The sequence below is a fragment of the Delphinus delphis genome, chromosome 1 (genome assembly GCF_949987515.2).
Source record: "Delphinus delphis chromosome 1, mDelDel1.2, whole genome shotgun sequence".
Lineage (NCBI taxonomy): Eukaryota > Metazoa > Chordata > Mammalia > Artiodactyla > Delphinidae > Delphinus > Delphinus delphis.
In genome coordinates, this window is record NC_082683.1 from 105104116 (window position 1) to 105118169 (window position 14054).

At 40.4% G+C, this 14054-nt stretch overlaps 1 protein-coding gene across 1 annotated transcript in view; it reads right to left on the reverse strand.

Moving 5' to 3' along the window:
- The window catches only part of NOTCH2 (notch receptor 2), a 177826-nt gene that overhangs the window by 44644 nt on the left and 119128 nt on the right, over positions 1-14054 (reverse strand). Inside the window, exons 9-12 of the mRNA XM_060028014.1 lie at positions 13265-13378; positions 12344-12457; positions 10424-10657; positions 6397-6507 (exon numbers count right to left, since the gene is read on the reverse strand). Of these exons, the coding sequence (XP_059883997.1) occupies positions 6397-6507; positions 10424-10657; positions 12344-12457; positions 13265-13378 (573 nt within the window). The remainder of the gene's footprint in view (positions 1-6396; positions 6508-10423; positions 10658-12343; positions 12458-13264; positions 13379-14054) is intronic.

Below are 14054 nucleotides of genomic sequence, written 5' to 3' on the forward strand. Positions count from 1 at the left end.
CTTTCCTTATCACTGCTTTCAGCTGGTTTACTGCATTCATTTTTTTTCAGTTAGTCAATCTCTTACATTTCCATATATGGTAAATCTCAATTAACAGGAATGTTTCGTGAGTAGACTATTAATTTAATGATTAAACTGATTGAAAAGAAAAGCTATTTTACTTTCACTTTTAGAGTTGTATTAATCCATCTTCTGCCGCAGGAAGAAGAGAATTCTAAGCATAATTTTATTGTTCTCTGATCACTGAGAAAACCATCCAGGGTCTCTCAATCTAGACCAGTGGTTCTCAAACTTTAATGTGCAAAAAAGAGTTGCTAAAAGTACTTGTTTTAAAAGGAGATCCTTAGAGCCCCAAAACCACATTTTATTTTTATTTTTTTTTGCGGTATGCAGGCCTCTCACTGTTGTGGCCTCTCCCGTTGCGGAGCAACAGGCTCCGGATGCGCAGGCTCAGCGGCCATGGCTCACGGGCCCAGCCGCTCCGCGGCATGTGGGATCTTCCCGGACCGGGACACAAACCCGTGTCCCCTGCATCGGCAGGCGGACTCTCAACCACTGTGCCACCAGGGAAGCCCCAAAACCACATTTTAAATAATGTAGGTAAAACAGAAAGACAAATACCGTATGCTAACACATATATATGGAATTTAAGAAAAAAAAATGTCATGAAGCACCTAGGGGTAAGACGGGAATAAAGACACAGACCTACTAGAGAATGGACTTGAGGATATGGGGAGGGGGAAGGGTGAGCTGTGACAAAGCGAGAGAGAGGCATGGACATATATATACTACCAAATGTAAGGTAGAGAGCTAGTGGGAAGCAGCCACATAGCACAGGGAGATCAGCTCGGTGCTTTGTGACCGCCTAGAGGTATGGGATAGGGAGGGTGGGAGGGAGGGAGACGCAAGAGGGAAGAGATATGGGGATATATGTATATGTATAGCTGATTCACTTCGTTATAAAGCAGAAACTAACACACCATTGTAAAGCAATTATACCCCAATAAAGATGTTAAAAAAAATAAAGAATAAATAAATAAATAATGTAAGTGATTCAAATACTACATTTTGAGAAACTCTGATGTAGACAATTATTAGTAGTTTACCATCAAATAATAATGTAAATGTTCAGAATATATGAAACTGAACTGAATATGTTCTTCCTCTAAAACATATCCAAGACTGCACTTTGAAAAGATGCCTGCTATAACCTTCACATTTATTTCTTTAAGTGGAATAATGTATGCCAGTTACGTAAGAGTTTTGCTTTGTTAAGTTTTGAATAAATGATTTAACTGTATATTCCAAAATGATATAAAATTTTAAAATAACCCATAATTCTGTAAATGAGTGGCAACAAGCAACTGCTAGGAAGGAATTTATAAATTTCTAAGAAGCCAATTTTCTGATTTAGATAAAAACAGGCATTTTCATTTAAGAAAGAGCAACCCTGCATTTAGAACAGGAAATTCCAAATGAAATAGATACACACCCCTTTAAAGTATGGGTATTAACATTTTTTCACCCTCCACTGCTCTCTAAACCATTATTGGTGGTTCTTGAGGTAAAAACCCATAATCTGGTAGTAGTTGCTATTTTCCTCTTAAGTGTTTTACTAATAACTTATTTTAAAATACTACTTTCTTAGCTTCAACCTCTGATTTTTTTTTTGGTGTTTGCCACTGGCACCAAGATAAGAGACAGAACTCTTCAACTGTAGCACTATCCTCAGCCTGCAATCCAGTGGAGAATGAGAGGAAAAAGCCTTTTCATTTTCTGTCCTTTTTTTGGGAAGAATCTTCTCAGAAGCCACTCCTCTCACATTTCCTTCATTTGCTTTTAAAAGCTCTTTGCAGAATCAATTTTCAAGTCATCTTTAGCTGAGAGGGTTGAGTGCCTCTTTGTGCAGTCTACTTGATGGACTGACAGCTGCTTCACTAGCAAGGTCCCACGCTTAAAGTAGCGTTAGAAACCCCAGCATCAGAAACACCCAGCACAAGGCTATGTGCCTTGTTGGGCTCAGTAACTACTGAATGAGAAATTAACCAATGTTTCTTATCTTGTAGGTAGGTGCCAAAAAAATCAGTATTTAATGAATGAAAGCACGGTATAGTCCAGACTCGAGAGTCTGGTGTTGGATGTCAGAAGTTCCATGTGTGATTCTGGTCATTCATTCAGCAACATTTTCTAAGTGTTCCCTCTGTGCTAGACACTGTTTTACAAAATGCTGGCTAAAAAGATAATTAGGGAGGTCCCTGCCTTCTGGGAACTCACAGTCCTAGCAGTGTGACTCACTAGCTAAGACCATGGACACATCAAGCTCTATCTTTCAGTTGCCTTATTTGTTAAATGAGAATAATAAAACTTCCCTATCTGCTTTTTTTGTTTTGTTAATTTTTAAATTAAGACATAACTGACATATAACATTGTGTAAGTTTAAGGTATACAATGTGCTAGTTTGATATATTTTATATATTGCAGTATGATTACTACCACAGAGTTAGCTAACACCTCTATCACTTCACATAACTATCATTTCTTTTTGGGGTGAAAACAATTAATATCTACTCTCTTAGCAATTTTGAAGTTTATAATGCAGTACTGTTGACTATAATCACTATGCTATGCATTCTATCTCTATAACTTATTTATCTAGTTGCAAATTTGTACCCTTAAACAGTATCTCCCCAATCCCCTACCCCCCAGTCCAGACCCCGGTAAACACCATTCTACTCTCTGGTTTTATGAGTTTGGCTTTTTTATATTCTGCACATAAGAGATATCATATAGTATTTGTCTTTCTCTGTCTGACTTATCTCACTTAACATAATGTCCTCAAATTCCATTCATGTCACAAATGTCAGGATTTCCTTCTCTCTCACGGCTGAATGATATCGCATTGTATATACACAAGATATCTTCTTTATCCGTTCATCCACTGATTTACACTTAAGTTGTTTCGCTATCTTGGCTACTGTGAATAATGTTGCTATGAACACGAGTGTGCAGATACCGCTTCAAAATAAGTTCCTTCAGATATATACTCAAGTGTGGGATTCCTGGATCATAGGATAATTCAATTTTTAATTTTTTGATAACTGCCATATTGTTTTTCCATAATAACTGTACCATTTTACATTTCCATCAACAGTGTATAAGAATTCCCTTTTTTCCACATCCTTGCCAACACTTGTTCTCTCTTATCTTTTTGAGAACAGCCATTCTTTCAGGTGTGACGTGATTATCTCACTATGGTTTTTTCATTTCTCTGATGATTAGTGATGTTGAGCATCTTTTCATGTACCTGTTGGCCATCTGTATGTCTTCTTTGGAAACAGAAGGTCCTTTCCCCTTTCTTCCCCCTGATTCTAAACATTTGTTTTCCTTCATCATTTATACATTTTTTGAATGTTTCTGATGAATGCAGTCTGGGTTCCGGATCACACTCTAAATCTTTTTAAAGGCATGATCTCATTTTCTACCACCTTTGCCACACTCAGTGCTCCTCACTCCCCTTGTGCTTAGCAGCGTGCCTGTTCAGGATATGCCATTATTCGCTTGACTACGGGCTGGAGAACCAAAAGCAACTGCATGTTCAACATTTATAAACATTTACACACCTTACTCCTGATTAGAAAATATTGTAAGAGATTTAGAGAGAGACAAGACTGTAAACCTCGTATCTACTTTTTAAATTGTATTTTGGTGATTTTATATAGTTGTATAATGACATTGTAATGAGGATTAGCTCTATTGGTAGCTACTCATGATTAGCCTTTCAAATGCTATTTGAAAAACACTAGGGTTTGGTAGATTGTAAAGCTTTCAGAACCTCACCTGTTTCAGATGATACTGGATTTCAAAATACAAATCATGATTTACAAGTTAAAAATACAATCAGTCTGTGGCTAAATCATGTAACTCTGAGAATTAGAGTGAACATTGCCAATGTCCTCTATCTGGAAATTACTGGGTATTTTCCAATAGTATTTTCCAAAACTGGGTATAGCTACCCCTGACTAATGTGTTTTCATTTTTAATTGAGGTATAATTGACATAGAACATTATATTAGTTTCAGGTGTACAACATAATGATTGGATATTTGCATATATTGAAAAATGATCATCACAATTAGTCTAGTTAACATCTGTCACCATACATAGTTACAGAATTCTTTTTCTTGTTATTTGCCCAATTTTTAATTGGATTATTTGCTTCTTTACTATTGAGTTGTATGAGTTCTTTGTACATTTTGGATATTAACCCCTTATCAGATATATTGTTTGCATATATTTTCTCCCACTCTGTAAGTTGCCTTTCAACTTATTGTTTCCTTTGCTGTGCAGAAGCTCATTAGCTTAATGTAGTCCCACTTGTTTATTTTAGTTTTTGTTACCTGTGCTTTTGGTTTCATATCCAACCTATGTACTTTCATGGACTGTTATAAGAAATCAGCAAAATAATGGACATCAAGGTGAAACTGAAAAGTAGTTTATAAAACTGGGAAGTATTCTATAGAAGTACCACATGATTTCTTACTTTTCCTATTGAATCATTTAGTATAAAGAGGTCTGCAGAGAACACAGAATTTAGTCTTAGAAAAAAAAACCTCCCTTAAATCTGCTCAAGCTGTTATTAAAATTGTAATTAAAAAATAGTAGTATTAAAATAAAACAAAGGCAAGACTAAAACACCTCATATTTACAAGTCATGAGTATATATCACAGTTGTCTCTGATATTTTCAGCAACTGACTTAAAAAAACAAATAGGAAAAACAGCTGTAGAAAACTGTTCCAAGAACAGGGTACCACCCAGTAACCAAAACATTCCATTTCTTGGTTATGCAGTTTCATGCTACACCTTAAGTTTATTTTAGAATATTTTTAGCCTATGTCCTCCCTCTTTGACCTTCCTGATTTGCTAAATGTTAAAAAGAGAGAACATATGATTCACTGACATTTCCAAAAAATTTAAGATGAGTCTGAGGCTTACATATGTAAAAAGAAACCACAGCAGGGACCTACTTAGGCTGTCCAGTGAAGTGGGAATGAGTATGGACTCTAGAGTAGGACCCCCTGGGGTGGAATGCTGGCCGCAGTGCACTAGTACTGTTACTTAAGCTCTCTTGAGCTCTGGGTTTCTCATCAATACTGCAGAAATAATAATAGCAGTGACAATTCAATGAGGTTAGGCACTTAATTTAATGCCTAGCTCAAAATAAGGCCTTGAAAAATGCATATGTCATTCTACCTAGCAGGAATTTTTGTGTATTCAGTTGGCTGTCACTTAATGTTGGAGTAACACGTTTCAGAACACAGAAGTACGTCTGGCTATACCAGCAGTGCTGGGCACTAGATATAAGAGGTTTCATCACACCTGTCTTCTGAGTTATCTTCCACTGAGCAGATATTACGGTGACCCATGTGGGCCATAAGCATTCCTCTCTCATGTCCACAATCACACCACGCAGTGCAAAGGCTTGTGAAGTACAGAGAGGGGTAAGTTTCTGGCAAGCAAGAGGTATCTCTTCACTTGGCTCTGATGGCCTTTTGACATCATAGTTTAAAGAACTCCATGGGAAGTTTCTCACATTGGTTGCAAATGAACACATGGTATTTATTAAATGGTAACATCATTATGTAAGTGCCTGCTTCTATGTGGCACTGTCTAGAGAGAATGCGACAGGCACATTATATGCTCTCTGACGGTGCCATTAACAAACGGATGTGTCAGTAAAAGCCTTCAGTAGAGGCTCAGTAACCTCTAGCACGTTTTCATCAGGAGGGTAATCTTATTAGCAACAAAAGAGGTCAAAGAGAAGATGCATGTGAGTTTGTGTGTGTGCACACATGGTGTGTGTATAAATGTTCTAGCTGCTTATAATTTAGGAAGAATTATAACCAATTTTATCTTAGTCACTTACCTTCTTCCTCCTAGAGAGAAAAAAAAACCTCTCTGTGCTAGCCAAAAATAGTTTGATCCTCCCAAGTTTTGGCCTTACCCAACAATCCCCCATAAGAGGAAGTAGTCAGAAGAAAGCATTTAGTGTTTTCATAGAATTTTACCTTGGCCATGCCTTTACAGAAGGTATTCACTACTAAGTGCAGAAAAATAAGGGTGGCTTTGAAAGCTATATAATTCAAGTCTGAAAAGAAATTCTTTTCAGGTAGTTATAAACACATGGCCTAAAAACCCGAACTAATGAAAAGTTTCATGTTACAGTTTAGGGAAGCCCTGTAAGTAGAAAACTGGGCCAGAGAAGCACAGAATCAAACTTCTAACTTTCCAAGAGACAAAGAAATAGGAAATATTTGAAAAGTACTTTTTCTTTAGATGCCCTTTTCCCAAAGTGATGGGGCTGAAGGAGGAGGCACCCAACAAAAAGGAGCGTTACCTGTGAATCCTGGCGAGCAGACGCAGCTGTAACGATTAACGCCATCCATACAGACCCCATGGACACAAGGGCTACTTGCACAGTCATCAAAATTGATCTCACAGTTAACACCTGCAGAGATGAAAGCAAAGAGAAACCACGCAATATCAGCACAGAAAATACCAATGATCTCTGCTTGTGGTGCTAGGTGTTAAGGAATCTAAAGAGTACCCAGCCAACCCTGGATGCAGGAAAGGAGCAGTTCTCAAAGTGCAGTCCTCCAGGCCCCATCGGGGCATCACGAGGTCAAAATGATTATATTAACCATACTAAGCCACTATTCGTTGTTTTCATTGTGTTGGAATTTGCACTAATGATGCAAAAGCAATGGGGGCAGGACTGCCGGCATCTTAACAGGAATCAAGGCAGTGGCACCAAATTGTACTAGGGGTCTTTTTATTCTTCACCTCCATGTACTCGGTTAACACAAAACAAAAAGATAGCTTCACTTAAGAATGACTTTGGTCAAGCTGTCAAAATTCTTAACTTTATAATTTGATTATACCTTGACCCTTGAGTATACCTCTACTGTTCTGTGTGATGAAATGGAAAATACACATAAAGCAATTCTGTGGCATGCCAACCTTCAGAGCTGTCTCCAGGAAAAGCAGTTGTGTGATTGTTTGAGTACTGAACTGAAACAGTTGCTTTGTTCAAAGAATCCCATTTTAATTGAAAGAACAACTGACGGACAAACCAGGGCTATTCAGACTTAAGTATGTAGCAAACATTAAGTGAGAGAAATAAACCTGCCATTTCAAGGAAAACAACTGTGACAGTACTGTGCTCCAAAGATAAAATTTAAGCTTTCACATGAAAATTAGAATTTTGGAACTTGTATCTACTACTACAAGCTTGATACTGACTGTCCCTATGATGGGCTAAAGTTCAGGATAAAGAGTCTGGTAACTTCGTTCTGGGGTATGCCGCCTTCCTCCTAGTCTGTTCCTCAGATGAACGGTAGAGTTTGGCTCTATTTAGGAAGGTTTAATTGTAGATATGGGTAACTAAATGGTAGAGATACACCAATCATTATTGTTACCATTATTCTCTAAAACTACTCATGACATTTCATTATTTATTTAACATGAATTTAGTGATGTGGTTGGGTATCATAGTAGAAGAATATCTTGGTAGTTTAAAAAGTCTAAAAATAAAGCCTGATAGTTAGGATATAAACTAATAAACGAAACTTCCACAACAAAATGCCATAGTTTTTATTCACTCACACTTTATATTAATATTTATTGATATTAATTACTATATTAACAATCTGTTGAGCCATTATCATGAGCCAAGTACTCTGCCTCCTACATTCCATAACTTTATTCTCCTCACTCCACTGGCAAATCAAGCTGTGTTACACCCATTTTATCATGAACTTGCACAATTGCGTCAGCACAGTTAGGACGTGAACCCAGCTCTCTGGATTCCATATACTTCACCATACCATACTGGTCATTCTGTGATTGATGAGGCTATACTGCCCTACTGGCCACAGATGAGGCAAGGCTTCAATATTCTTTGATTACAAATGGATACCTTTAGGAGATGTGTCTAGCCCTTGTTTGACAACCCCCGTTTACTCGCAATGGACCAAGGCAGGCCCCAAACAGCCATGGAGGTCCAATGTGACTCTGCCCCCAAATCCATGTTTCATTCTAGCAGGAAGAGACACCCAGCTCAAGCTGGGCCAATGAGATTATCTCACTGAGACATTGGAACATGAACTGTGTGACCTATGGTCTGCATGTGGCCCTTACTTCCCGCTCATCCCCCCAAAGCCACATTGTTCAATTCTCACTTGGCATCTGTAAGATACTTCTGTGTGCTTTCACAAAATTCTTTCTGCTTGTCTGTTTTGTAGTTGTTGTTTGCTTGTTTGTTGATGATTCTTTTAGCTAGTCAAGGTGGTTTCTGTGACTTGAAACCCAAAAAAACTCACTGAAGATCACAGGTATCAAAAGCATCAAAAGTGATTCTGGGTAGTGTATTGCACTTTAAGTACTTACTGAGTGAGAAACCACAATTATAACCAGCAAGTTGTAAAGCATCCCTCTATCCACACACGCATCCAAACTCCAACCTACCAACTCAGACTATATTATGAATGGGTTGTGGATTCTTATTCTAGAACTCGAGAGTCTATTCATAATGATGGATTGAATGAATCCTTTCACCCAGGCTCCTGGTACATGCCAGGTCTTTCTCCACCCATTACAGGCCAAGATCTCTTTATGTTGCCTGCATCTCTTTGCTTTAATACTCCAAACAGCCACAGGAATGGATCTGGCCGTTTTCTGAGAGAACCAGGGCCTTCCCTCTCTATGCTGCCTGCACACCACTGTTATTCACTGCTTGCCTTTCTCACTGACAGCTACTTTCACCTTGACTTCTCTCTCCTCCCCAGGGAACACACCTGACCCAACCTGGCATTATTATATAATCCCAGAGAAAACAAAGTGCTTGCCAGCCCACCACTCACCCAGGTGTCCAGTACATTTGTTGTAACGGGAACAACAGCAAAGCCTAAAACAGCCCCACCATTCTAAAGGCATCCATTCAATCGCTTGTAAATCTCTCAAATTTCTTTCCGTACTGCAATTTCTCATGTCGGGGGACCAGCCCGGAAGCAAATTGCTTTTGGAAGGTTTCACAAAGATCTATTCAGCTCTTTTACTGAGTTATCTAAACGTGGGGAGGGGGAAGGCATTTTCAACTGGGAAGGCATGGGATGTTTCTCATATGCTTGAGCAACTCAAAAAGGACTTTGTTTTCAAACTTGGCATGTACGGGTTCCTGGATGAAGACCAGGCCTTTGACAAGTTTGAAGAAATGGATTTGGAAATAACAAGATGAAATGAGGGCAGCTAACCTCCTCCCCCACCTCTGCCCCCTACATAGGCCGTTTTCCTTAAATGGAAAATGAGTTCTCAATAAATCACTCCTCGTATTGGCAGGTTCCCTTCTAACAAAGGCACACACTAGTTAATCTTCCACTAATACATTTTCCTTTGATCGGAGACACAGAACTTCTCTGTCCATTAACCACAGTTGTGACCATAATTATTCCTCGAATAAATAAAACAGGATCTACTGAAACCTGTGAAATGCTGCTGCCTGAGAAAACAATTCAACATTTCCCCAGCAAGGAGCAGCATGCCCTCACGACTAACGAGGAGTCATTCAACTGGACTCAGGAAACAGCAAGGAACTTGGGATGGGAAATGGCAGCTCTGCATTCTAACTGACAATGGAACGTGTTGCAAAGTCTCTCCTCTCCTTTAGATTCCCCGCCCCCCAGATGGCCAAGGCCCACCAGAGAAAAATACCAGGAGAAAAGTGTCACATTAAAAATACTGGACTCTGGGCTTCCCTGGTGGCGCAGTGGTTGAGAGTCCGCCTGCCGATGCAGGGGACGCGGGTTTGTGCCCCGGCCCGGGAAGATCCCACATGCCGCAAAGTGGCTGGGCCCGTGAGCCCTGGCCGCTGGGCCTGCGCGTCTGGAGCCTGTGCTCCGCAACGGGAGAGGCCGCGGCAGTGAGAGGCCCGCGTACCGCAAAAAAAAAAAAAAATACTGGACTCTGAAACAGAGGAAAAACTATTGGAAGAACTGGAGGCAGGGAGGGAGGACCAACTTCATTAATCTGATTGAGGTGGAGGTTAAAGAAACAAAGACGATCAAATCAAGCCACAAAGGCAAGATGGCTTTCAATTTTAAATAATAATTTCAATTTTTTGAAGTGGTGTGCCTCCTTTTAATGAAAAGCACATACATAAAGCCATCTGCAAAGCTATTGTCTCTCATTCCTCTACTGGCGAGAGTCATCTGCCTCTGAGACACTTCTGGCCATGGCTCTGGCTGAGCTTCTCAGAATCAAGACTCTTTTTTAGGTATCTACGCATATGCCAAGAATGTCTGAGACATCTGCATAAATTGTTTCTGAAAAACAGTGAAAACTCCAAAGGAAATACGGCGTGGGCTTACCTGATGTGCCTGGCTGGCAGTTGCACTGGTAACCATTTACCAGGTCGATGCAGCGACCCTCATTCAAGCAAGGGCTGCTGTAACATTCATCTATCTGGTCGCTGCAGATGGCGCCCATGTACCCTGGATTGCAGACGCAGGTGTAGGAATCAATCCCATCCTGACACTGGCCATGGTGGCAAGGATCGGGGTCACAGTTGTCAATGTTCTCCTCACACAACACACCAGTGAATCCTTGGAAGAAATTGTACCAAAGATGCTTAAAAACCAAGGCAGACATTGCATACCTGAACATAAATGTAGCCGGCATCCACTTATCCTACACATCCCAAGTCTTAAACAATTCATACTGCAGGCAATGAGCAGTTGGAACTGACTATTTGCATTGATTTATAAGGCAAGCCTAGAGAGTTTTGCTTAAAATAAAGTTTTTCAAGTCAAATTTGTAGAATTCAAATAGCTTTTTCTAAATAATAATTTCATTGCAGAGACGCTTTAACTGCATCTTCATTTAATATTGGACTTCAGTGGGGAATAGCTCTCAATATTTTTCCTTAATATATTTACCTCTATATTCCTTTCCTCCCAAACCCAACTGCATATACAGGTACTATATTAATGGTTTCATGTACCTTATCTTCCCAATTCTGACCTGAGAGGACAGAGAACTTTTCTCTGTTCCTCTCAACCTCCCAGGGATCTATGCATATACAGTAAGCTTTTAATAAATACTTGTTAAATAAAATGAATGAACAAGTTATGACAGTTAAAAGAAAAGGGACAAATAAAAGTTCCTTTATTCAACATTAAATCCTTTTAAAAGACTCTAGGAGGGCTCTCCTCCCGTTTAAACATGAGTTCAAGCTTTGTAAATTCTCTCCAGTGAAGGTTATTCTCCACAAGCATAATCTGGCCAGAGGAAGACAAAACCTGAAACCTCTCCAACCAGAAACAAACGTTTGTGAAAAGAGAAGAAAATTAAGTGGACCATCTGACAGGGCCCTCTCTAAGTAGGCCTAACAAGTGGTAATGTTCCAATACTACTGAAATAGTAATTCTCTGTGTTTATTGTTATGACTTAGTTTGCTTTTCTGTGATCACAAAAAAAATCATGCACATGATGCTTAAAATCCTTTAAGACTCCATCTTCTAAAAGAAGAAAAAATATCTTGAATTATATTCATAACTCCTTTCTTAAACAGTCAGATGAAAAAAGAAACTGGGAATTCATGTTTGCTACTAATTTCTAGTCCTTTTCTACACAATGATGGTCTGTGCAGAAGCAAATGTGTAATAAGGGACATTTGGCTTATTCAAATCTACTCCCAAATTAGAAATGTCGCCACAGATCAGAAATGTAGAATATTTGTAAACATTCTTTTTGACCCTAGTAGCAGAAGTCAGGAAAGAGGACCCAAACTTTCCCAGACAGGGCTCCCTCCCCCGTTCAAATACACATCCAACTCTCAAAGCATCAGTCATCTTTTATGCAGAAAACCTCTGCACTTGCACACCACTGCCCCCAGATTTCTGGGCCTTTGTTCGATCACTTGCCTCAAGAAACACAGAGACAGGTCTCCTGCTGAGAAGCCCCAGTGAAAAATAGCTTTCACCTGGAACTCTTCCCTTTTCCAAAGGAGTAGGTCAAGCCAGCTGGAAACTCACCGTTGCCAAAATCTGCCCAAGAAAGACAGGGGCACCAAATGGAAATGTCCAGGCCAGGCCACGACTGTGGTGAAGGAGGCAGGTGTTGTAGAGGAAACAGTCAGAGAGCAGCAAGAAAGAGGCTTGGAAGAAGCTCTTTCTAAACCCAGAGCAGCCCATGTTAGTGGACTGGCCTGGCAGGGCAGCTAGAAGAGGACGGTCTCCTGTTTTGTTCAGGCAGACCTACCAGGGGAATAAGAAGTGAAAAATCCTTACCTGTGGCGCACTGGCATTCATAACCATTTGGGTGATCTATACACTTTGCCCCATTCAGACATGGAGTACTGGAACAGTCGTCAATATCGATCTGGCAAACTGGCCCAGTGAAACCTGAAAAGGGTACAGCGATGACACCAGTCAAAGGGTTATCCTATGCCTTCCTTACTATGAGAATGATGCCCAAAGAGAACTGGGTTGTTATTGGCAGGGTTTATACCCATGGGTCAGCAAATGTAGAATTATTCTACCCAACAGGTAACTAGGATAACTGGGTTAGGCTCAGGGCATCAGAGGTACCTGTGTGTCTCTCTACCTTTTTCTTCCCACCACAGAGTTCACTTCTAGTTAAAGTAGGGACTGAATGGTTATAGGCAGAGCCCCCTAACAAGTGAATGTAACTTCAGAAGAACTGGGACCTCCTCTCTAAAGAAACAAGAGAGGCTATAGACTCTGGCAGAAAATTTAGCACGTCTTCAACAACAGCTTTGGGGAGCCAAAGGAGAGACACAGCATTCTCTGCAAAGAATCGCCTTGTGCTGTTTCTGTACCCATGGGTGAAATGTCTAAAAATAATCATCTCACAGAAAGGTTTCAAGAATATGACCCACAGGAAAAAATAAAATCCTGAATAACCTAGAACTAAGGCTTCCGTGAGGTATGAACTTTCCCAAATGTACACACAGACAGAGAGGTCATGGGTCATTCAGAATAGACTTGGACTTCTGGCCACAAAGGATTTGGAAGACACACTGGCTGAAACAAATCCCCCATTTCTGTACACACACACTCCTATCCTGAAGCACTCACTTTAATGACTTCCTCATGTACAGCCCACACACGTTCTCTCCCTCCTCCCGTCCCTGTGGTCAGCCAGCTTTATGCTTTCAAAGAAAACGGGGGCAGGTGGTGGGCATTTACCAGGCGGACACAGACACTGGAAGCGATTGACTTTATCCACACACTGTCCATTGTTCACGCAAGGGTTGCTCTGACATTCATTTATCTCCAATTCACAATGCACACCTTTGAAACCTGGACAAAATGGACCACACAAGTGGCTTAGAAAAAGACAAAGGCATGTTCTAGCCAAGAAAGCACAAAGTTGCAAAGATGACTATATCCTCTATGAGTATGAACATTTCCGCAGAGGGAAAAGAGGACTCTGCTATGATTGGAAACAGTCACTGTAAGCAACAGCCAGACAGGGGAATATTCTGGGATATCCATGCCTCTGTGGAGAGGGGGAAGAGGTCACCTCCAAAGACCTTGCTAAGACCTAGCATGCCAACAAAGACCGAACCACATTCTCTGATCAGTCCAGGCTTTGCTTTCAGGACAGTGCCAGGCCCACAGGGTCCCCAGTCCAAGTTCCTAAAGACCAGCTGAGTCAGAGACGCTGTTGCTCTCAGGGTGCAAGTAAAGGTCAGGAAGGCCTGCCAAGGCTAGAGAGGCCAGCACCCTCAATCAGGCAAAGCAGCCACTGACAGCCGTCATTTTTAAGCTGGGTTTAGCGGTGCTGTCTGAGGATTCAAGCAATGGTCTCTGCAGAAGAGTTCCAGAGTATAACAAAGCATGTGTATCTCACTATGAGGTAAATGGCAAGAGCCTATACAATTATGGGTAAAATTATTTTCTATAAATGGAATGGTATGCTATTTGTAACATATCAGGGGGTAAGGAAAGCTTGCTATTTAAAGAATTTTTATGA